Genomic DNA, 25,786 nt, shown 5'->3' with positions numbered 1-25,786 from the left:
TGGTCGGGATGGGGGAGGAGGGAGGTGATCACACGTCAAATTACTGGTGCTCTGACGTCAATTTGGCGTCTACCTTTGGTGGGATGTGAGCGCAAGTCTCCGAGGATGTAACTCAAAATGTGGTGGGGGTGGGGGGCTCGGACTAAAAATATCTCTCAGTGCCCCCCCACCCCCACCCCCACCAGAGGAAGAGAAGGAGGAGGAGAAAGAGGAGACACCGGGAAGAAAACAACAATAACAGAAGTCTTATGTGACCCCCTTTAAGGTGGCTTATCCTCATGAGCCAAATGTCCTCGCAGTCTCTCTTTCACGCATTTATTTGTGCTTTTATTCGTGTGCTTTTGGATGCACCTCGTAGCGTGGATGAGGGAAATCTGTCCCAGTTCACGAAACACCCCACTCTGCCAACACACACATACACGCAAGCGGTTTCAGCACCGCGGACAGCTCCTCGTCCACACCACTGATTCACGTCAGAGAACGAGGAGATAAAACTAAAGCAAACACGGAGCTGCCCGTAAGGGGGAAATGGTTCTTCCACTAACTGAGGACAAAATCCCAACATTATATTTATGGAACCAGACAATGTATTATTTATTAGCTCAGCATTATGTTATTTCAGCTTACACGATAAGAGCGTAATGACTGATACAGCTTTAGTGCAGCAGGTGGAGGTGGACATGGCTGTCGAACAACAGTAATAATGCTTCATATTTCGTAAGTCCATTGACAGCAGCGTGAAATCATAATCTAAAAGGAAGCTATACTTTAAATATAAGAAATTGCTCTCACAATAGTACAATATTTGAGTCTGATTTAAAGCTGCTGAGACAATAACGTGGTTTCATTCTTTCTCCCTGTATATAATTATAATTAGTTTTACACAAATATTATATAAAACTGCTTCTAAGGAAATCTGATAGTTACTGTAGATCTGAGAGTCACAGAAACAGCAGTGCTGCTCAGAGACAGGTGACATTAGTAGCATCTTTCTGGTATAAGCACGCACAGGATGTAAATGTTTATTATTCTCATATTTGTGTTTTTTTCACACTGTATCTAAACCAGATGATACAAAGGTTTTGACAGTGCTGGCATTAAGTGAGAATATTTAAAGGTTATTGTGCGTTGATTCTAGTCTGGTTATGTTTTTTAGTGTCTATTTGCAGTTTTGATTAGTTTTGATTTAAATAGTCTTTTTCTGAATATTTGTTTTATATGTGTATATTTGGTCACTAAATTCACATGATCAACTGGTAAATATAAAATCAAACACGAATATGGCAAAAATACATCCATATACACTGGACAGTGTTGAGTCCCTAAAAATATCTACAGATTTTGTCAAAGATAATGCAACAATACATTTTTTTTAAAAGAGGCAAACCATGCAACATTTGGTATTATAGAAAGAATTGTTGTTATGTGGAACAGCGTTAATAATTACGTGAAGCATCATCAGAGTTGCTGGATTTATATTTAATATAAATCCTGTGACTTTATGATGTGAACCTCAGATTCTGTCGTCACGGTGTGACACATGCAGAGGTACATTAAAACGAATCCAAACCACCATATGGGTTGTAAATGTTGTCTTGCACAATCTAGAAAGAAAATAGTTTTTCCATGTAAAAATACAATGACTGCAGGTAGCTATTTGCAACAGTTATATTGCCACAGATGCTGTTGAGTTTGTTTACTAATGGAAAATCTGTTTTAGTGTGCTCTGATTGCATTTAGGTGCAATGACCCAGAGGCAGAAGTACCATGATTATGGACATAATAGAAATTGTTTAGCTGCAGTGCATGGCACACAAACTGTATAAATAAAGAACCACAAAAGAACCATGAAAATAAAAACACTACTATAGTAATGGACTTATTCATTCCAGTGTACACTGTTTTTTCCCTTCTTTTTTTTTTTATAGAGTGAGCTTGTTAGTCATTGTGCTCTAAACTTGTCAGAGCTGATAATGACTGATATGTCTGGTCATCTGGCAGTGTGCAAACAGGTCTGCACCAGATCTGCAGTATAATCCATCCTTACCTAGCAACCACTGTTTGCTCTGACCACAGAGGCACACTCAGGCGGACACACACTTGAAGAGCTGCAGGAATATGAGCAAGCTGGGCAGTTTATTTCAGGGGATTATGGTTTCATTACAGATCACTGAATCTTTGACTTGGTTGTCATCGATTCTCTGCATCCTCTGCCTTTATCTCTGGGATGTGTGCGTGTTTCAGTGAGTGGTGTGAGCTTACTCATCCTCCTTTCCTTATTCTGCTGAGCGGACACTCACACCAGTTTACCAAAAAGATATGCACAATGAGTTCATCGAAATGAGGTCAAAGGTCTCGCCGTGTTTCGTCAGCTAATTATTTTTCCAGCTCTACAGACAGGCAGTGACGGAAAGCAGGAGCTTTTAGCTGGAGGTTGACGCAGAGGTGGCTGTAGAGCCACCTCAACACACAAATGTTCAGCCCCGAATCAATTAGGCGTGGCAAATAGATGTGACGACTTGAGCTGCACTTCCTGTCCCTCTCATGGTTCAGTGGCAGCTACAATATTCTAGGTTGTTTAGTGATTTATGAGCATGTTACTTTTTAAGAGCCACAGATCAAATCTCAAGCACATAAAAAAAAAAGAACAATAATGAAATAGTTTAATGATGAATTATATTCATAGTGCATTCAGCTTAAGTCTGTTATGCAGCAAACACAAAGCAAATACTTGTGACATGAGGAGATGCCTTACAAGTTATACAAGTTAGTAACCAATGGAATCTGCAGGCTGTGACACATGGTTGCCATGCCAACCCACATTACAAGCGTGTGACACATCTTCACCCACACGTCTCAATAAGTTGTCTAGAAGGACTACAGTTCATTTGAAATAAGTTCATAAGTGTCTCCTTTATTACATTGCATGTGTCATGTGTTGGTCAGATTATTGCTTAGCTGAAGTCATAGTGCGACATTTTTACACAGACATGCTGTGCAGACAAAAGCTAATAAGACCTGTAATACTGCCCTGTAAATACTACTGAACATCCCAAAATGCAATGTAATCTGTAATCATGATTTTCAGATATAAAGCTCTTGGCCGAAACAAAAGTTTACCTATGTTAGTTTGGTTTCTAGGAGGTACTGCGGTGTTGTGTTGCTATTAGGAGAAAACACTACAAGTGCAATTTAACTAGTCATCACTGAGAAATGTCCCCAGCCACATTTTGCAATCTGAACCTTGCTTTGTGCAGGCAATGTTGCACTATTTTGACGCAATGTTTGGCGTAATCTTTTAGCTATTGTAAATGAATATAAGAAAACCTAAACTGTTAACCAAAGCAAAGGTTAAGATTTTGATTAAGTCATTCACGTCCCCAAAGTTCAATCAACGCTGCACAAATGCCATGTGCTATCAGAGGGTGCTGTGAAATTGTCTTTCTGGTGTCAGACAGATTAGCCTCACTTTGCAGGTGATAGAGTGAGGAAACAGTTGATTGATGTGGGGGTGTGATGGAGTTTAAACTGTTATCGGGATGTGCAGGTGTCAAACGGACTTTGTCTCTAAAGGCCATCAGAGTCTTGTTCGGACATGTTAGTCAGTCGCGTCACTTCAGGGGTGTCAGCACTGAAAAACAAAGATGCGGGAAGCATAGATTTACAGGAAGTAGATAAAATGTGGAAAAGGCTTGGTGCTGATGGGTAGATTAGACAGGAAGTGCAACTCAGTGGGGTGCAATCGTCTTTGTAGACTTCTTTGGTGTCTTATCTAGTGGTCTCTTTTAATTTACAGAAGAAGACTGTTTCTGTACATGTCAGTCAAATCCTCTGTTCTGATAGTTTCTCATTATTTAAAGTAAACAACTTCCTAAACACAAAAGCAGTCCTGAAAAAAATTACCCTGAGCAGTGGTGTATGTGGAAATGGGTGGACAATGATCCATACGTTTAAAACGAAATGTTTTGAATCGATGTGTCACAGACATGAACATATTAGGTATGGAGAACAATCTCGCATTAATCTGCAAAAAATTCAACATCTAGGACGTCAGAAAATGTGTTATTAGGAGTCGCTGGAGAAAGCAAATAGATAAAAGAGACTACAGAATATCCAATTCAGGCTCATTTAATCTAATCTGCATGTCCGCTGCATACAAAATTTTGTTTATGCCAGTATGTATCTATGTATGTATTGTTGACAGTTTTAACGTTATCATTACTGCTTATTATGGAAAAACAACTCTCAAAGAAGGATATATATTTATATTATACATTAGAGAAGTGCATTCAACAGATCATCTTTAAACGGTCTTCATCTTGTGTGATACTTAATTTGCAGTGTGATTAGTAACCCTCTTAATGCTACGACCAACTTAGTGCTCAAAGGGTGGAAAAAAGATGACATAGCTAAACCCTAGTGAGTTGGTGCTTGTGTAAACAAAATATTTTTCCATGCTGTCACGTCATTGAAGGAGCCCCATCACCTGATATTTACTGAACATGACTGAGTGTTGGTTTGCACATTTGCTCTACACGTGAAGCACCCCAGTTTGTGCCAAAAACTGTTGTAAATGACTTATTGACCTATGAGCAGTCACACATATCCTTTATGAATAATATCAAGTCATTTTGAGCCAGAAAGAATATTCATGTCATAAGTTAAAAGATGCAGCAGTTTTTTGCAACATGATTTTGTCCTTTATTTATACAGGTAAGAAGTGCCACTGACATTTTTTTCAAGGTTTGGTCAACTTTTTTGGCACAAAACCGTAAAAGGGACACAAATCTCACGGAGGATTGCCTCGTGAAGGCCATGCGGTGTCTGCCGATTCAAATTCAAACGAGATTCTTTCAGAGCAATCAAAATAAGCTTTTGTTCTTTGTCCCCCTACTTTGGTATGAAGTAGGGGGTCACTTTTTTCCCCTGAAAATGTTGTCTGTTAAATGTTTTATGTTCACTCGGGTGAAGGCCAAAACCAAAACCTCTTGTCAAACATTCGCATTATTCATTATACTGAAAGCGTTGCAGCGGTTTTCAAAATGTAAGAGCATTACTTATAATATGATTAAATGCAATTATAAGTAAATAAATTTTAACACTGGACATTTCCTGTCACGTAGAAACTAGATAAGAATTGACAACCAGTAACATCGCCATAGAAAAGGCTAATTTCGTCACTGAACACTGTATTCAAACCTGCTGCTGCCGCTGCTTCTGCTTCGTGTTGACCCAGACTGTTCTCGGTTTAGCCAGCAGAGGGCAGCATTGTGTCAAGAAAAACATCTTGCTGGGAAGGGGAAAACAACCAGGGGTGAGTCAACTCTTCCTGGAGCTGTGGGGCGTTTCCTCTCACACACCCAAACTGAAGCGAATGTGTTGGATACTTGTTTAAAATGCAAAAGAATACATTTGTGAATCGATCCCAGTTATTTCCGCTGAACACTGAGTCTTCCCATTCACGTGATCAAATTAGAGTTTTGTGTGTACTTGGGTAACTTTTGGCTTAGTTTCTGGACCAGTCTGCACTATAAATCCTAAAAAGCAGCAGACCAACGAGACCTTACATGCTTACGCGATTAAATAAACTCCACGTTGAGAAATGTTCTGGTTTTGCCAACTACTTTAATCATCAAGGACGAAAGCTCTTTCAGCGGGAGGGGCGGCCTAATTAAAACCAAAGGCTGCGTGTCAGTCTGTAGAGTTTGATTTCCCAAAGAGAACTGAGCGCACTAACGAAACCTTGAATAGAAGTTCATCCATTTAGATTTTTGAAGATGCCACATAAGAAGAGAAGCCATGGACACCATAAAGCTACAAAGGAAGCAAAGGACGAGGTAGGGTTTTCCCGTTTTTAGAGACATGCGGAATTCAGTTAATGTGTTTAAAGATGTAAACATCTCCGATATATCACAGCTGATTATTCTTAGACAAAGCTGCAGAAGTGTTGATACTGATTTAACCTGATAAATTGCATCCCATTGCCATATATGTGCTCAAGCGAGAAACTGTTCTGAACATGTTAGAGCGTGGCCGTGTCATCGTTTGCAGAGGAATTGCTCAGGGCTCGTTGATTTATTTATAATGTCAGTAATTGGTTTTACGAATGATTTGCCAGTGCCAAATGCCTATAAGGCTTTCATGTCATCTTTTGTAACTATGGGCTATTGCGTAAAGCCCCCCCTGGTAGCGCGCACCACTGAGCCAGAAACAAGCACAATAGAGATCTACGAAGTTCCTTCTTTGGAAATATAACCGTGTGTGTGTGGTGATGTGAGTCAGTGGGGTGGTTTAATGCCAGGCCTACAGGTTAATGCTGGATTGTTTTTGTTTATGCGCAAGAACCAGAAAATTTCACTGGAAAAAAAAATTAGAGAGTGAAATTCTTTTGTAATCTCTCTGAGTCAGAAATTGCACCCCGGACAGAAGTGTGTGGCGATAATTTGGTGTCTGCTGGGAGTGGCGCTCTGTTCGGCAAGGTATGAGAAAAGATATCTGTCAGTGAGGACAGGAGAGAGCGGCGTTCTAGCAGAGTGGAAGTTTTATTTCGGACAGTTGTTTTCACCTCCTGCTCTCTCATGGCGTATGCGGCATACTGGAGCAGTACTGTGAGTACATCTCCCTCTTTTTCCCCCTTCACCTTCCTCTCCCTCGTTCTTTTATTTGAGCCTCTGGCATTAGCACTTTCAAAGTAAATCTTGGCACCCTTTTAGACGCCAGGTGTGCTTTTATTGCAGAAAACCCGAACAACTAGTCTGAAAGTGTAGGAGCGGTTCTGGATGCTCTGTGGGCTGTACAAGATATTGTTAGAACCGAAATAAAGTGCTGAAAAGACTTCGCCCACTTTTTGTCAAACACTATTCATACATGAGGGCGTGTGGCTGTTTAAACGGCCTTCAGCCCTCACGTTTCAGATCTGGATTATCTCCAGTTATTGTGTCTCGGTACTGTTGCATATCAATAATGAACATTTTAGCATGTTAACTAATGCAATTAATGAGCTGGTGTTATCTTGCTTACATACCTTAATGCTACAAACTATGAAAATCTATTTGAGCGGACCTTTTTCACAGTTAAGAGTATTACAAAAATGTTACAAAAAAAAGAATAAGAGGAAAAGCTAGAAAATAAGGCACCAACACAGTAACACAATAGACTGAAATCACTGCTTCCTGTCCAGAAGTTCTGTTTAATTTAATGCCAACAACTGACTCACCCTAAAAGCCCTAACAAACTGTTGTGTGTGTGTGTGTGTGTGTGTGTTTGTAGCATGGAAAAGCAGATCCTTGCACAGCTGAAGTCAAAAAGAGTAGACAGACTTCAGCCTTCTATCCCACTGCAGGGTCCTACTATGGCAAGGTACTGACTTCATTTTCTCCTGAATGACACAATGCCTTCAGCAATGTTCTGCAGCTCAAGGTTAAAACAGGGCGGGGATGCAGTAAGCTACTTTGCTCCATGTAAACCTCACAGGATACATTAAAAGATAGGGGCTGCTGTGTGATTTTTGTCTCTCAACACTGCCCAGTTACTGAGAGTGGATACAAGTAGAAGTGTAGCTGTAAAAAAGAATCACCGCTGAACCCACTGGCCTGTTAATGTAGATGCAAACAAGTAGGTGACAATATACAGTTTGAATTTTCAGCTGCAGTTGCAATCAGAGCCTCAAAATTAGACTGTGGCCTTTCCAGACATTTTGAATATTTCACATCTATCTTATCTTTGTTTTTCTGTGTGGGTCAAGAGTTGGAGTTGCAGGATGGATGGGAACAAAACTCAACTCTTTGTGTTTGTCTCCCTCTGCTGAGTACAGTGCTGCTTTTGGCTGCAGATGTTTAAGGACTGCATGTCTTTTTTGTTACCCAAAAATCAGGAGACACAATGAGCCTGCACGCTTATTTAACCTGCTACTTAAATAAAAAAAAAATGTACATGTTTGTGATTGTTAAGAGTAATTTACTGTGACTGACAACTTTAGGAATCACACGTGAAGCCATTTATCAAGGATCACTTTTACCTGTAATAACTTTTAAGTATCTTTATCTGCAGCACAATATAAATTCTGTTATTCTTGTTTTCTAAAAAAAAGAAAAACAAAATACAGGCTTCTGTCGACATCTGATCATGGTCCATACATTTGATGCAGCTAGACAGGAGGAGCTTATAGGTGACTGAAGTGCAGCGTGGATCTAAATATAAAGATGAATGCCACTTTGGTCACAGGGAGTCCAGTTACCCACTTTATGCTCTCTTACACCAGCACGTTGGTGACAACATCTGCTATTTTGTTTTCTGACACAGTTAAATATGTTGAGCATACTGTTATCTGCTGATTCTCTGATAACCTCAGTCTAGGTGAAAAATATATTTTTTAAAAAGACTACCACATGCCACACAACCGCTGCAGGTTCACACCAGTTTTTGTGAGGTTATGGGAACGGCTTCACATGGTTGATGAGCTCGTTTTGCAGGTTTGATCAGTTGACACTTTGAAAGAGATATGTCAGTCTCAGAGGGAGTGTGTAATGAGTTATGAACAGCCTGTGTGTCTCTGTGCATGCACCATCATTGCACAATATGATCCTGGAGACACCTCATATCACCCTGAGTACTTTCCCAATAATATATTAGGTACAATAATATAAATATTCACAGGTACAGATGGTCTCTAGCTCATAGTGTTTGTTGATTTAATCTGTTTTTAATAGTGTCAGATGGTATGCATTTACAATGTTATGTCCTTTTTAAAAAACAAAGAGGTGATGGGGTTTCTCAGCCGAGAGTGTTATCATCAGTATCGCATTGCATTGTTGAAAACAAGCGGATTATCCTCAAAGTGTGCTTTGTGCATAAAGGGCCGATTCACCACTTGTAGCTTTTTGCAGATCAAATAGGAGTGTCAGTTTCTGTCTGTTTGATTTAAAGTGATTAGTGGTAGGGTGCGTGATTGTCATATTTTTCCAAGGTGTGCCGTTAAAACGCTCAAAAAGTGAAAGGCTTGGCTGTCAGACTGATTCCATCACAGTGATTCACTCAGGGGCTGCACTGTTTGCACACCCCACCCAAGAACTACCCAGAGAGACAGATAAACTCACACTTTACAGGTGAGGTACAACCCCATAGGTATGGATGGTATTGCACTTTCGTTGGTTTTCATCACCTTTGCAACTTAATTGCCTTCCGATGTTTCTCAGTTTACTTTTCATGTTTTCCACAGTTCTTCTCGGATAATTCTTATTAATAAAGTTGAAAAAAGGGACCACACTGGTGAAGTTTCAGAAGCCCAACACCCGTGTTTTATGCTTCAGTCATGTGTTCACAGAGACACTCCCTACATTCCTCTTTAACACACTTTGTTTGTTGCTCAGGCCGTGGTGCAGAGAGACATGATGAAATCTCCTCTGTTGTCATTAGACAGGTTTTCTTTGGCTCAACTAGATGTTGAGATTAGCCTGCATCTAATCAGTATCTCTTCCTGCTATAATCCTTTGCAGATTTTATTACTGCAATACAGAAAAGAATTGAAGATTTCAGCTTCGGCCTCTTCTGTCATGGAAAATAGCTGACACAGGCAGAATATAAAAGTATGCGCCCATGGGTGCTCAAGGCTTGTGCACTATCATATATCTAGATGTGTTCTTGCTAATGTGTAACTTGAACATTGTCCCAAATAAAACCGGTTCTGTTTTAGGTATGCTGAGAAAATTCTTTAACACCACACACCTGCCTGTGCGTGCATATCTTCGTGCATGTGTGCCCCCGTGTGCGTTAAAGCTGGATCTATTTCCCCAAGCAGAAGCTCACATGTTGCCCCCCCTTTAAGTGGGTGTCAGCCCATGGTCAGCTCACTTCCTAGTATAGCCCGGAGAGTTACGCCCCTCCCGGTTGTGACTTCCACATCAGATCCTCTTCTCCCTGACTACGCCCAGTTTAGTCCTTCTGCCCTCCCCTTTTCTCTGTCTGGGTCCATTCCCCGTTTGCTGCAGGGAAACATGCTGCAAGCCTACAGACAAGGTAGAGGCTGACACACGCGCGCACACACACAGTCACACAAACGACACGTTCAGCCAACATGGGTCAGATACTGAGCTGGATCCGAGGCCCACGGGACACCCCGGCTCTGCAGGATGTGGCAGTGGAGGAGCAGGTGTGTAATAAAAGTGTGTCTGTGTGCTTGTGTAATGGTTTGTGCTGAGTAACAAAAGTGTCCACGTGTGTTTTGTTTTGTTTGTGACCCCCCTCTCTATAGATATAAAAGCATATCTGCTGTTACTGTTTTGTTAGCTGTCCTAGTCTTTTGTGTACTGTATGTTTAACAAAGGACTTATAAGGGAAACTCACACAAGGAGGAAAACTGTCTTGGAGCCAGTCCAAATCCAGCCACACTCTCTCTCTGCTGGAATGTCTGAGGCTCCCGGTCAGCCTCTGTGAGTTCAGTGTTCTTACTGTAGTGCGATATTAAACCAAGGCTGCAGGAAGGCCAGGAAGGCCATAGTATTTGCTATGAGGTGCTTAAACCATCAAACTACATGGGAAACTGATAGACTCCTATAAGTGATAATGGTTGTTTTGAAGGATATACCAGTTTTTTCTTTGTGAAGGCTCCCACCCCAAATAGCATTCTCCTGTGATAATGCAAAGCTGCAGATGGAGCTGTCTGAAAGGGTGTGTTTAGCTGGAATGAGCTTAAGTGCTCTGTTTTTTATTTGGACAAGTTAAAGTTGAATGCAATGTAGGTCATATGCTGCAGGCTTTTGTTAAATTTTCACTCGTCTGGCAGAGAATGTGATTGCATGTTGATGTGTGACAGTTCAGCATTGGCTGTCCTCATGTCAGTGCTCTGTTATCAGGGCTGTGTTCGTTTGCTCTGAGTCATTTTATGTGTTAAAGGTCAAAGAATAAATGTGTCCCAGGAGGCCAACTGCACACAGATAGCCTTTGGACTTCTGGTCAGACCATTTTTTTTGTGTTGTTCTGCAGCTTAATTTTCCCAGCTCTGGGCTGCAGAGATCACCCTCCCTTGGGGTCTGGCAGCATTATCATGAAACTTAACAGGAAATGGCCACTGGGAAAATATATCTTGCCTGCACATGCATAACCGTTACAACAAAGTCAAAGACAAAAAGGCATAAACAGGCTTATTTCCTCAGGGCCAGATAGGCACATCCATTAAAAACTGAGGGGATACTGTGCAAGTTAGTCATGACATACCTGTTTTTACATGGTGTGATACATTAGAGGGCTTTACAGTTGATTTCTTATGAACTATAGCGTGAACTTATATCTTTAAATTGAACTAAACAGAAACTAATGGCTTCACAGATCTTAAAAGCCAGTTTCAGTCCATTGTTTAGTCACTCGGCTCACTGCTGTACTGTTCTGGTTCACGCTCACAGAGCTTTGTCTTGTTGTCCTTGGCTGCAACGTGTAGCCGAACATGCTATAAATACCTGCTTCATACCTGCTCTCAGTAGATGGACAAAGATAAAGAGACAATAATGTTGGAAATGAAAAACAGAGCTAAAAAGAGATTTCTGGACTGGCATTTGTCAAGCTTGTATCTGCTTTGTCAAAGAAAAAGTTTGATCTGCAAACAACTGTTATCATACACATTCTTTATTTTTAAATAAGGAATGTCGATGATGAATTACCTATTTTAAAAAAAGAACTGGGAACTCTTATTCTGAGACATATTATTAGTTGGAAAATCTAACCCTGCTGGTAGGAACGCTGTGTAATGAATCATGCATGTGGCTACTAGTGCTTGATAAACAAAACTAAGACCCAATGAAAAGTGTCACTTCATAGAGCCACCATAAGGCACCTTTAAATACAATATCATGCTGTTTCCTGTTGCCTGAAGTTACCTGTGTTACTGTTGTATTATTCATATTAGCTTGGCTTAAGCAGTATTTGTTATTCTAGGTTTTTGACTTTTATCCTCCTGAGACGTCTCAGCCTCCGTATGTATTTTTCATCTTTAAGTTTGATGTAGTCATGTGAAATGATCCCCTCGGTTTTACGGTTGTGCATTTGAACAATGAGTTACACTGTACGGTTCAGTTATGAAGGACTATAGCACTGTGTGCAACCAGAATACAAAGTATTGAGCAATCACTGAGAAAGTGAGACACAACTGACTCACTTGATTAAATCACAGTCTGATGTCAAGCATGCACCTATCTGCCCCCACTGTTAGAAAATGCTGACACTCAAATTTCCATCTTTCATGTTTTGATATTCAGCAAATCACAAACAGTTCAACTAAGGTGGTAACTAAGAGCCATGACATCATGACCAATTGCTTCAGTTCATATGTCATAACCACCTCTGACTGCCCACTGAAGCCACACCTCAAAAAGATCATTTTAAACATGCTGAATGCAGGAGAGAATCAGACCACGGTACTAAAGCCCAGTTTGCACTGGAGTAGAGGAACACACTGTGTATGCAACCATATATACACAGACACTTTGTTGACACATATCCTGCTCAGCTAAATCAGCCTTCCATTTCCTGTTGAGGGTGTTGTTGTTTATCCTGTTGGTAGGTACGGTGCTACTTTCCATCACTCCTCAAAACTCGTGCCTTCAGATTTGACACTGTGCTCTCAGTTTGGCTTGACACCTCATCTAAATGTTGCTCGCTGAATTTTGTTATGTCCGTTTTGGTACACCCGTCCTCCTGTCTGTTTACTGCAATGCTCGAGCAACAGCCTGTACTTGGAGCCAGATGACATTTGTCCGGACAAGTAATGTGAAGGCAGCAGACTCACGATTGCTGGAAACTGTAATGTGATGCAATGATTGAGATTCTCAGTATCGCTCCTCATAAACACGCAGGAGAGGTAAAAATGTTAGCAGGCATGCTATGATTATTGGTAATTGCTGACAAGTCCCAACTAAATCGTGTTATTGTAGTTCTTGTTCTTATTCTGTCATGTGGCTGACGGAGTCGAGCTGTTTCCTCTGGATAGGCTCTAGCCCTCCATGACCCTGAAGTGGATGGCTGGATAGATTGATGACATAATGTGGAAATGCAGCTAAGCAAGAGACATTTATAGCTTAGTAGTTTTTGTGGTGATGATATTTCTATTTGTATCTGGCTAATCTGTCTGAAAATCTAGTTATAGTATAGCATCATTGCATGGCTAACACACAAGTTTAAATTCATGGTAGAACCTAATAAGCTAATGCAGAGGTAATTTTAGCTGAAGCAAACAAACCTGTGCTGAAGATGATACAAGTCTGAAACTGAAGCTCAGCTCGCTAAAATAGCCTCAATCTTGACACTTGATTTAGCACACTTCCTGTACCTAATAATCTGTGGTTTGTTGGCAGTCACAACAAGCTGACATATTATTTTTTAAAAATATTATTACAAATATTTCTCTACTTTTCCTAGAAATAAAGCAACTTTGAGCAGATGTAATGTTTTCCCGGAAGCTTTTTTGCTTCACTTTTTTTAAACTGTCCCTATTGATGTCTCCGTGACTGAAATGTTTCACAGTAAGTGTGGCTCGCTTTACAACTGGAAGTCCGGTGAATGCTGCTCTAGTCTGCATGTTGAAGTATCTTTGGACAAGACACTAAATCCCAAGTTATCCTCGAGTGTGTGTGTAAATGTTAGACAAGGTGCTGTGGTATGAAGTTTGTAGTAAAATGATTTGTGTGCTCCGAGTAGAAGTGTGCTATTTAAAAGCAGTAACCACTGGTTGCTAGCATTGACCACTTGTCATGCTTCTGGCTGGGAGCAAAGTGTGTTTCTCAGATTTACCTCGGTCAAACTTGCAGACTGTAGCTCCTGAAAACACTGCTGCCAAAACAATGAGCTAAAAGGGGATGCAAAACTGTTGTGTTTGGTTAGGTTCATCTCAACAAAAGCAAATGCATCCTTTTGATTTGACTTCACTGTGTTTATTTAAAAAATATACGATTAGGGTTTGTCAAGTTCCTCAGGCCACTCCTCTGCATTTTTTTCTGGCTGTTTGTGCACAGTCAGCACAACATTCACTGGTTTTCCATTTGCACTTTTTAAGTGCTTCCTTGTATCTGGTTCACACTGAGCGCACAGATTGTGTATGGCTGCTCCTGCTCCTAATCAGACCTGATTCACACGCTCTTTCATAACAGCTAGAACTTTCTGGCAAAACACGTTTCTACTAGTCTAATCTCTCTGCAGAGTTACAATTGATTTGACCGCAAACTTTTGCCAATGTAAATATCCCACATTAGTCTTTGCTTACAGTCTTAGTTTAAGACGTGTGATACCATGCAGCCTCCCACCAAGTTTGCCTGTAAACTTCTATGAACAGAGCCCACCTTTTATACTAGAAACCTCCAGCTTCTAGGTTTACCATTTCTATTGGTTGATCTCCATGAAAGGGTGGGTCTAATGTTGTCAATAAAGATAGCTGTTACCAGGGGTTACAAACTAAGGCATTTGGATTCAACATGAGCATGTTATCTTTCAGAAAAGGGGGCAGGCTCTGGTGTGTTTTTGGAGTCAGTCAGGCGAAAGCTGTTAAGTGATTTATTTTGAAGGGTCCCAGGACAGACACAAGAATTTCTGCCAGGGAGATGCCAGGGCAGGAGATGTGCAACACTTTAAGAACATCAGGAGTCTGTCTGCTTGTTCTTATAAAGACATTTTAAAAGAAACATGGTTGAAGCCAAGCAGATAAAAGCCAGACTATAGCTCTCGAAGAATACAGCGATATGTCATGATCATGCTTACGCTCTGCTGTTTATCTTCATTCGAGCTGATTATCCTGGTGCTTGATTGTCAGCTGGCTTTGGCTGATATTTAACCAAGTCTGTTCATACTTGTGTCAAAGCAGCTTCCACATAGAATATTTCCTATAATCCTTTTCTAGCACATCTATAATAACATTAAATTTGATGCCAAGTCTAAATGCAAAGTATTTAGAGTTGTTTGAGTTCCCATTTTAACCGCAGCATTAAAGTACTGGGACTGAAGAAACACGACACGCATACAGGCCGACATTGTGTCCAAACAACAGTCTGCAAGTTAACAGGCATGCACAACGGTTTCAGATGACACACATGAACACAATGCTCCTTTTTAAGTTTCATCTATGTGCTTTTGGTGTTTTGTGACACGAGGGGGCGCTGCTCTCCAGAGCACTCGCCTCTTAAGGCGTTTGACATGTTTTTCGTTGTGGAGTGCTTGAAGTTAACATAATAGGGATAAAGTTTAGAAGTTATTGACCTTTCAGCCAATCAACGCTGCCACTGCTGAAAGGTCCTGTTTAAAGAAAGGGGAAGCGTTAAACTGCCCCTCTCTCTTGTTCCCCCCCCCCCAAAAAAAAATTCCTGTGTAACCTCTGGCTGGTATTTCCTGTCTGTTCCGTTGTTCAGGGCCCTTTTTGACGACCTGTGATGGAAACAAACATGTCTGAACATCACTGCCCTTGCCCTTTAAACTTTGTCGTTTTCCCCCATTTTAATGTTCTTCTCTGTCTGCCTTAGGGTGTGGTTTGAGCTGCATGTGATGGATCCTCCTCCCTCCCTCTCCTCTTTTCTGCCTTTGTTGCAGCTTTGCATTCTAGATTCCAAAGTTGTGAGTCTACCCGACACACCCAGACTCCTGCCAAAGCACTGCTGCAGAAAATCTACTTTCCTTCGTCACCCCTCAACTCTTTTTCTCTTCTTCACCTCTTCCGGCTTGATGCAGGCTATCATGTGCTGAGCTGCATCATGCGTCTTCACCTAGCCCAGCCCGACCCAAAGCTTGTTCAGTTTTCCTGGCACTCATCGAACAGTGGGTGGGACTTCATGTGTTCAACTGCCCAATCCGACCGAGCCTGCTCTGCCATGTTGGATGAAGGGGTGGAGCCTGATGCAGCAGCGTCTTGTTGTGCTGATTCAAAGAGGGCGGAGTAGCAAGTTTTTCACTGCTGGGTGTGTGTATGTGTTTACATGTGTGCGTGTGCATGACATAAAGTTCGAACTAAAGTGTTCCTAAAGCAGGGGTCTTAGGTTAAGCAGCCTGAAGAGAGCCTCTTGGTAGTATTCACAACAACATTTAAAGAGGATACACACTCACAGTCTGACCTATGGTATGTATCTGGATGGTATTTCCCTTTATGCTTGCTCTTTTTTGTAAATGCTTGCGTGGAGAAGCTTCCTGTTTGATACCTGTCACATCACTTTGGTGGCTGGTGTGCAGCAGAACGTTTGTTCAGATCAGCATTTGACAGTTTATCGCTCATGTGATCCTTCATGTTGTGGTAAGATCAGCGTGCTTCCCTTTAAGCCTCAAATTATGGAACTAAAGGACTAAAGATTTTAGTGTTAGTCTCTTTCAAATGGACCTTGAGAGCAGTTGTTGCTAGTGTAACAAAAACTTTGTTCCAAATAAACGTGAACGATCAGCAATCAAATGTTTCATTACTATTTATGTATGTGGCATTCAAGGTTGACACCTGGCTCTTTATGGCTTTATATCATCTTTTTGTGCTCTCCATACTGGTTTTTCTCACTGTAAACGTGTGATACAATAATCCTGATGGGAAAATGCAGTACAAACACTGAAGCACAAGGGTTGGTTTGTTTGTCTTGTATGATTAGGAATTTGTTTGGCTGCAGTTGTAATTTTGCCATGGTTGTCCTGTTTCTTGTCCTCGCCTGATGTGACAGTTAAATGCGTCACCACCTCATCAGAACAGGTTGCCTTTTAAAGTATGTTTAGTCAACGCCATTACTCCTGATTTCACCCAGCTCTCTTGAAATCTGCCCTCCAGCAATAATGCTCCTCCTGCTGCAGCTCTGTGCTAAAACTGAAGCGCTTAACTTTCACACTATTGCTCCACTTTCTTTCCTTGTTACGCAGCTGACTGCAGCTTTCGTCATTTCCACCACTGGTCAGACGTGAGCCACTTATCATTATTGACCTTTTTCCACAAGTTGCCAGTGCTATTTTAAACCAGAAAGCTGAGGAGTCGTTTCCAGCCATTTTCACATATGCGTGTCTGTGGTGTGTTGGGTGGGGCCAGCATTAGTCATCAGTTTTCATAAGAGGGCAAAGCTACTGCTTCAGTCCCTGTTGTTTGGTAGGGCCTGGATATATGTACTGCATTGTTCCTTGACCAGTGACAAATGCACAATATGGAGTGCAGTCTTGGCGTTTCATGCCTGCGTGTGTTTTTCTATCATTCATATCTGACAGCAGACAAAGACTTGAGCAATAAACCTCAAGCTGACAGGCAGTTTCCTGTCGTGCTAAAGTGAAAGACTACCAAAACCTGTTGGTTTCAGATGGCAGTGCGCCGCCCTTGCCACACTGTCACTGCTGGCCCAAGTCATGTGACAGAAATGGTGTAGATCTAAAGTGCTGCATCTATTTTGGACACACTCACTTAAACTATGCCAAGCACTGCGTCTAGCTCTCTCAGAATGACCATGATGTTACTGGTGTCCCGTTATCAACTACGTCAGGCAGTGTCCTCGCTGCTTACCCAGTGGCTCTATCTATGGACATGCACGACATGTCAGTGTTTGCATACGTCATGTGTCTTACATGGAATAAATGATTCAACAACATATGCCCACATATCACGATCTTTATATGCGCTGTTGTGTTTCAGACTACAACTGCACCGAATCCCAGTCTACTGTATGTACTGTATGTGTCTGACAAAATCAATATGTCCTTTGCAAAGCACATCCATGCTAACTATTGAGTCTTTTCCACGCTTCGACTAAATTTGGAACCCTGCATCATTTCTATGACACGCCCCCCCCCCCCCAAACTTAAGGTTGGACAGAATGGCAAGTGACATCTTGTATACTGTCAGTTCTACTATTGAGTGCATCTTCTGATAAAGGCACTATTGATCATTTGGACCTTTTAAGTTTTGCTGTGCAGTATGCTCCACGTATACAGCTTATAACTCACCTCCATCAACTTCACTTTACTTTCACACAGTCCAATATATACTCAGATCAATACAATATGGCCTTTATCAAGAAGGCAGAGATTTCCTAAGAGTGGATGTTTGGCCTCTTCCGGTTGTTTGGTAAAATGAGTAAATTCCTCCCAAAAAATGATTCTGAAACTATAACCCAGAAAAAATGTGGCCAGCATCTGCAATCGTGTTTGGGCCACATTTGACACCGCCTGACCTCATGGCACCATAAGGCAGCTACAAATGAGCCACAGGTCGACCAAATACCGAGCACATCTGGAAGACTCAGCACCTGCTATAAACCACGTCAAGCACGGCTCATGACATTTATGGAACACCTGGTCTGTAGAAAACAACTGTGTGTACTATGTTTGATCCAAATGTGTCTGCTCTGTGGGAAGACTTGTTGCTACTTCCTTTCTTTCTGTGGTGCGTTGTGGTTTGTGTTAACCAAGAAAGTGGTCCTTTCCCCCCACTCGTTGTCGAATGTGAGTGAACACACTTGGGTTTTCTTTGTCAAGAGGTTCTGAAACAATATTGATTCTATCATGTCAATATGCACCAAAATTTAAAAGGGAAAAACTCCAGCTCTTTGAGTCAATGGCGTGAAAAATTAGGGCAGTTTTAAAGTCGAAAGTGGGTTTAACCCAGTACCTAATGAGTGTACGTGTACTTGCAGTGTGCATCTGCTGCTGCCGTAGTCATGAGGAATGTAGGAATGCAGAAGTCTGGAGTCACTACAGACTTCCTGAGAGTTTGGGTTGGTCTCAGGTGAACACAGAGGTTACACACAAACATTTGTTTTTAATTTACCTAAATCAGTGAGTAGGACTAATCCACAAAATGTTTCATGCTTCATGTTTTTTTTAAAATTTGAGTTAAAGGTGATGATATTTTTTTAACCTTTCTGATTCCTAACCGTAGTGCAGCTTTCTGCCCTCATCATCTTTGTTCATTTTTATTTTACAATAGAAATCCTTTCTTTCTTTCTTTCTTTTGTAGCATCTCCCAGTGTTGGCTTCCTTTAAGAGGATATTTCTTTTTATCTCTTTAATAAATGTTTTCAAGATCGTCTGATACTGACACTGTAAACATACTGATGAGCTCAACTATTTACTACTTAATGTTTCAGTGTATTGCTTCTTTTAATGGATTGGAAATGAACTAAGAGCTCTGTCTGTTTGCCTACTGTACAATTATAAAAGCGGGTCGTGCTTCCTGGCCTTTGTCAAGTGGCATCTGTCGGTGTTGTCGGAGTTTTGCAGTGGTGATGAGTCACCTGTTTGCGTGTGGTTTTGAAGAATAGTTTCAACAGAGAATCCCTCATGAGGTAAATGCAAAAGCGCATGGACATGATTCTAATTTATACAGTGATATGGAAATATGTCATTTGTTCTGATCTGTATAGTGTTACTCTTTGTTGTAACTCACAAATCTGTTATAGGGTTTGCCATAAAGTACGCTTCTGCAAAAGAAAGTTTTGATGAAGTAATGATGTCATTCATGTGGTCAGTATGATTACTCTGATGACACATCAAAATACCTTTTGTAGATAAGAAGGGGGAAGTCAATACTGTGATTGCCTAAACATCTTTAATCAAATGGAATTAGAGGTGCTTTTCACTGTTTCTTTAAATTATTCCTGTGTTGAATCAAACACCGCAGGCAAATTAAAAAAACTAAATAAAAGCTAGCGCCACTAGAATGGCTTGAGTGTGTCTCTATTAGTTCTAGAAGTTTTCAGCAATCTCTTGTGCTCCTATAGATGTTTGCAAATTCTGCTTCCAGAACAGATCACTGCCATGAGAATACAAGGCTTCAAATATCCAATGCTACTTTTATCATTTTGTCATGAAAATCCAAGCTTGTGGAGTTGTTGTCTCACATGCAGCAAAATGCGCCTGACACATCATGCAGTACAGCTCATCTGTTTCTTGGTTATTTAAGTAACTTGGCAACGTTCAGTATTTACAGTGGTAACGGGATCAACACAACTTCCCCTTGGCTGCTTGTGACCTCACTTCCTCCTCTGTGCCACTTCCTTTTTATTCTCGATCTAAATAATGTGAAGTTGACTCTTAAAGCTGTCGGTTCATATCTGAAAAGTGTGAAAGGCAGAAGGCATGTGACTTGTGTGTGCTAACCACGACCTGGATTATGACTTTGTGAGCCCGTGTGACTATTTGAGCGCGTGAGGAAATCATTGATTATGCCGAGGTGCAATCATTACTAACTCAGAGTTCACCAAATGCAGATGATTCACATGTCCTCTGTCTCTGTATGTTATTTACCTTGACTGTCATTCATAAGCATACATATGTGCTTTACCTCCATCCTACCTGTGTAGCTGTAAAAGAGGACGCATAGCTGGTTAACTCGCTCAGAAGCTTACGTGTGATTAGAAGTAGCATAATAACTGGAAGATAGTTGGGGGTTTTCCCCACAGAATTGTATCTGTTAATCTGTTATGGATACTTGCACTTCTGTACACTTCTCTTATTCTTTTATTATGATTATTACTATTATTATTATTATTATTATTATTATTATTATGAACAAATGGGAAAAAAACCCAGTAATGCTCGCCAACAGGCTGGGCTGGGTCTGAGTCTACAATGATACAACTGCATACAATATATGGAGCTGAATGTGAAACGAACAGCAGTATTAAACAGGGTGGAGGTTCACTGCTCTGTATTCACAACACCTTCAAAAGAGCTGGGCTGGGCTCTGCAGCAAACTGTGCTCCACCTGGAGATCAGTATATGCTTCCAAAATACTGGACTACGTGCGCAACATGTATAATTGTTAACAAAAGGAAGTTTATTTTTGTACACGGTTGCATATTTTAGACTAAAAGCACTCTTTTTTTGCAATACTAAGGGATCTACTCAGTATTTGCATTCACAATCTTCACAATATTGTGAAGCTTATTACAGGTAGAATCAAAGCGTCTGGATGAGCATCACATTTAATGACTGCACAAACAGGAAAAACAGTCCAGGGGAGCAGTGCTACTGTCTCGGCTCTACGTTTCGAGGTTGTGCTGATATATTACCTGTAGCTTTCTGGAGCCTGTGCGAGTAAACGCAAAGAGTGCGATTTAGATGACCCCGAGAGTTGGCTTTACAGAGTCCATCTCCAAATGGGCTGATCGGGTCAGATTCCGATCCCAGTGCATTCTGCTTGCAGTAACACCTTTTCATTGACGCGCGATCCATATCCAGATAAAGGTCACATGTTTTTACTGGGGCAAACTGAGTAGTAGTGTAAGGCTTTACTTCTTGTACATTTTTGCAGTTTAAAAAAACAAAACAAAATGAAACATTATTTGCTTCTAAAGGCCTGTATATTTCTCTCAAATGTATTAAGAACAATGATCTTTATGACATTCCACCTTGCAGAAGGATTTCCAGTACTGTAAAAAAACAGGCTAATAACTGATCAATATTTCAGATGACAGTTTTAAATGATAAACTACTGCCGTGCACCCACAGATAAACCATGGGTCCTGCAACTATAATTCCAGGAAAGTTTGCTTTGATTAGTACACATGATAAAAAGTAATAATATCCCATGCGTTGTAACACGGCTTCTATAGATTGTTTTATTACAGCTCAACTATGGGAAATTTAAGACAAAGATCAAAGCATCAGTGATACAGTGTGACTAATTGTTTCTATGTGAAGAAGTGCAGTGCAGAACAAATATGACTTCCATCCAGTATGCATGTGTGTGAGTACTGGCTGCATGTCTTCAGCCACGGGAGTCAAAGGCCAATCTCTCCATGGTTCCTTAAGCAGAAAAATGTGAGCTATGTTAGCGTTCAGCTTGCACTGGATGCCACTGGCTGGAGATGAACTTGTGAATCCTACATTCTTGTTGTCAGTTTCTAAGGTGACCACAGACGACAGTCTCGTTGACGCACTGCTGTCAAACAGTCCCACCCCACAATCAGGAATGTAGGACTTGAATCAAACACTTCTGACTGCTGTGTGATGGGTGTGTTTGTGAGCAGTTTACAGTCCTGCATTTCTCCCCATGTTTGTTTTCAACTTGAAAAGGAGACTGTATTGACCTGAACCTGTAACGATTATGATTTCAGCTTTATCCAGAAATAAGTCTTCTGGAATGTTTTGTTTTCCAAAAATATTGCTGTTGTGAAATCAACATGTTGCTGGGTGGTTTCTTGTGTTCCCTGCACATATTTGACTTCTGTCTCTTTCTCTCTGCAGTCGCAGTCCAGCCAGACAACACCCAAACCGGCAGCTCAGGTCTCTACTGGAAAGCCTGCACAGTTCGAGGTATTAGACATTCCCCTGTAATGCTGTTTAACTTCTTCTCCTCCTCCCTCAGTCTGTCAAAAGAAACTCATTTATTGACTGCCAATTTGACCCCTGACCCCCCAGCATTTTCTGTTGTTCTAGCATTGTTACTTTCTTTCCTGTTCCAGCACAGCTCTTTGATTAATAGCAAAAAGAACATTTTCCTTTTCCTTCCTTCAAACTCAAGGCAGGTAACACCCTGTTTAACCCATTAATGCTGCTCGCAAACCAAGGTTGTCAAACTTTGCTGCTTGAATGCTGACTGGAATATTCTCCAGGGAAGACTAATGGAAATGTTAAAAGACTTCATCAGTATTTCAATCAGGAACTCATAAATTAAGTGGAATGTAACTATATTAGCATGTATATGAACTCTATTGGTAGAAAAAATGTTGCAAACATCAGCATTTTGTAGGTAAACGGTTTCCAGGTTCGCATGATTGCACAGCACATATATTTAATGACTTTAAAAAAAAAGAAGAATTGGGATGAGGTGGGTGCTTTGGAGAGACCATTTGAGAAGCTTAATGTTAACTTGTCTTATTCATTCCAAACAACAATTGTGTCAATCTTCTAGCTGTTGACTTGAGGTTAAGTTAAATTCTTTATTATTACTTCATGCAATGTACCAATACCACCGGCACCATAACAGCTCTGGAGTGTGTTGCTTCAGGACCATGCTCAACAGCAGATATAGTATTTTAGGAAAGCGGTTACTCCTCCAAACATACCTCTTGTGGCCAAATAGTTCATCTTTGTCTCATAGTCTCATTTATAATAAATGAAGGCATTTAGCTTGTCCATGACAACTACAAAAATTTCACGTCACCGTGGACAATAACACTGGTGTCACAGCAGTTTCCAGCTGAAGGCAGGCTTGAGCCTGTTGGTTCACAGGTTGTTCCTTAACATCCTGCTCCATTCCCTTTCATCGGGAGGTGACAGTTTGAGTCTTCTTCCACAACATGACAAAGTAGTGACATATCCGATCAAACTTATGTACAGTTGTTTGAACTGATGATCTTGGAAACTGCATTTTTTCAGTTTGTGTAAATCTACAATCCTCCTCCTTAGACCTTCACTGTGTTCCTTGGACTTTCCCATTTTTCTGGGTATTGGTGCTGTGAGTGAGTGCTGTCAAACTACCAGTTATACTCAATCATGATCAATAACAAGAAGTCAAAAGGCATTGACCTTGTAAAGTTAAGATTTTGTAGAACATTCTGCACCGATTAAAAGGCAAATTAATCTACATATTTAAGCCACTATGTGTACTTTCAGTTCTGTGGATTAGAGAAAATCCAAAATAAATCAAAATGTGTTCACCCAATACTTGTTTTAAGTTTTTAAAGATGTATGCTGTGCAATCATTGCACCCTTGAAGAAGAAAAGTAAAAAAAACCCCAAACATTTAAAAACCTGAAATGACCACAATATTTATGCTTATGATGAGTGTACGTAAACTTCTGACCATAACTGTATTTTATATAACGTGTACTTCATTAAACACTTTTAATGACTATTTTTTTCAAAGTAATAGTACACTCCATTGCCTGTCATTTATCTCTTTTACTTACATACAAATAATGTTTGAACAGAGCCATAGTGCCAGCCTGAATTGTTTTCACACATCTTTCAGCAGCGGGGCTTAGACGGTGTATAGTTTGGTGCCCGGCTTGTAGAGATAAGGTTTAGTCAGATATTTAGAAGTGAGAGAATTACATGGTTTTATTTTAGACCTATTCACACACTGAGCTTATATTACTCAGTCATTAACCTTCACTGTAAGTATCTCATTGCCCTGCTTCCTTCTTTTTGCTTTGCCACAGTAAAGTACAACTGCTTATGTTTCAGTGTCCATGTGCAATGGGAAAGATAATGTACTGTGCTATAAAAAAACATGTCCCTGCAGAATGTATGGTAATTACTATTAGCCAGTTTCTTGTCACATAAAAACACAACTATAATGTTCACCTATTAACCTTACAAATATGGAATCTTACTTGTGTGTTGCTTTTTCTGCAAGTTTAATGACTTGCAGAAAAAGCAGGTTATAATGGAAGCAAAAAAGGCTGAAAGATTTACTACATCTCATTTTGGATACTTTTGTTACCACAATTCCCTGTAGTACACGTAATGGCATAGCAGTGTTGCAAGTTGTGCAATTACCTGAAATGACAATCATATTTGACCGGGATTGTCATGCTAGCCATGGCATTTTGTGAACATTTTTAACTTATTAAGTCCCTGATTGCACATAATAATACATTCTTCTACAGTGAGTATGACAGTTTAACACATATAAATGCCAAACAATACAACAGCACGTGAAACGATAATGCTGCTAGCCAGCTTGCTAGCACTCGCATCAGTATTTCTGCTGAGGATGTGTCCTTTTGGCTTAAATCAGTTGGTGATGCCTTCCTTTAAGCAATAGAAGGTATAAAACATGGAACCACAGTCACATTACCAACTGATGTGCGGAGCTACGTTATGAAACTGAGTATTGTTGCAATCACCAACATATCTAATTGCTCCCCACCCTAAAGCGTAACCAAGAAGATGTCATTTTAAGATATCAGGCTAAGATATATTACAGTAGGTTTCACAGTCTCTGTGGCTCTCTTGATGAAAAGTTAACTAGCTTTCATGTGCAAAGCCAAGCACACAGGCAATTCTAGCATCCAGAGAGCTGTAAGAAATTGCAGTTGATCAACTTCTCCTCACCTGGTGCATTGCAGACGCCAACATCGGGATCTGGAATGGCTACAAAGCCTGGGGCGGTTACCACGACAACAGGAGGAAGCTCTAATGTTGCAACAGCAGGGAAAGCGGCACCTAAAGCCAAACCAGAGGTAGATAAACTCTGGCGGGTATGAATAAAAGTGATGGAGGCTTTGAGCGCTTTGGCGTGACATAACATGAATCTCTGCTTCTTTCTTTTGGCCTCAGCACCTCATGTGTGCTCATCACTAGTCATCTCTTTACGCGCTTCATCTTTGGTCATCACCGTTACGCAACATCTTACCTGTCTGTCTGCGACGTCTTTCTGGCACGGCCGTTCACTCATCTTGCATCAGAAGCTGGACTGTCACCGTGCCTCCATAAAAGATCTGATATGACCTGCATGGGATGAATGCTCCTCACAAACTGTGACACTAACTTAAAGAATAACTGTCTCTTTTCACTTTCTTTAAACACATGCTTCTCGATTGTAGACTAACACTATGCTGGCCGGTGCTACTCTTATTGACATGTCGTTTGCAGAGGCGAGTGGTGCTAAGGTAATGCCATCATGGCCAAAACTCTAGCTAGTGCTTTTTCTTTGCTTTAATCCAACAATCTTTTAAATGATAATGTTTTTTGTATTATTTTATTAGAAATTTTGTGAACTGTGTGTGAGGTATTTGAATATTTCATGAATGCAAATAAATCCTCAAAGTTCAAGGTGATTAAGGCATGAAAAAGCTCCAGCATCTGAACCCTTACTGATCACCGGGCATCAGTCTCAGCCCTCGTATTATTTTGAAAT

The 25,786-nt window shown here is 40.7% G+C and overlaps 1 protein-coding gene across 22 annotated transcripts in view; it reads left to right on the top strand.

The window, feature by feature from the left end:
- Positions 1-5,434: 5,434 nt before the first annotated feature.
- cast (calpastatin) overlaps positions 5,435-25,786 on the top strand; it is a 31,471-nt gene continuing 11,119 nt past the window's right edge. For 5 of the 22 annotated variants that reach the window (XM_084927840.1, XM_084927834.1, XM_084927829.1 and 2 more), the window contains exons 1-4: positions 5,436-5,837; positions 7,270-7,359; positions 22,165-22,233; positions 24,996-25,109. In XM_084927840.1, the coding sequence (XP_084783966.1) occupies positions 5,778-5,837; positions 7,270-7,359; positions 22,165-22,233; positions 24,996-25,109 (333 nt within the window). In that variant the 5' untranslated portion in view covers positions 5,436-5,777. The other 17 variants (XM_084927839.1, XM_084927833.1, XM_084927842.1 and 14 more) reach the window with 15 other exon arrangements.

This window comes from Perissodus microlepis, chromosome 5, assembly GCF_051167445.1.
Source record: "Perissodus microlepis isolate ML-2025 ecotype Zambia chromosome 5, ASM5116744v1, whole genome shotgun sequence".
NCBI classification, from domain to species: domain Eukaryota; kingdom Metazoa; phylum Chordata; class Actinopteri; order Cichliformes; family Cichlidae; genus Perissodus; species Perissodus microlepis.
The sequence above is the reverse complement of the archived record's forward strand: the minus strand, read 5'-3'. Positions and strand labels throughout refer to the sequence as shown.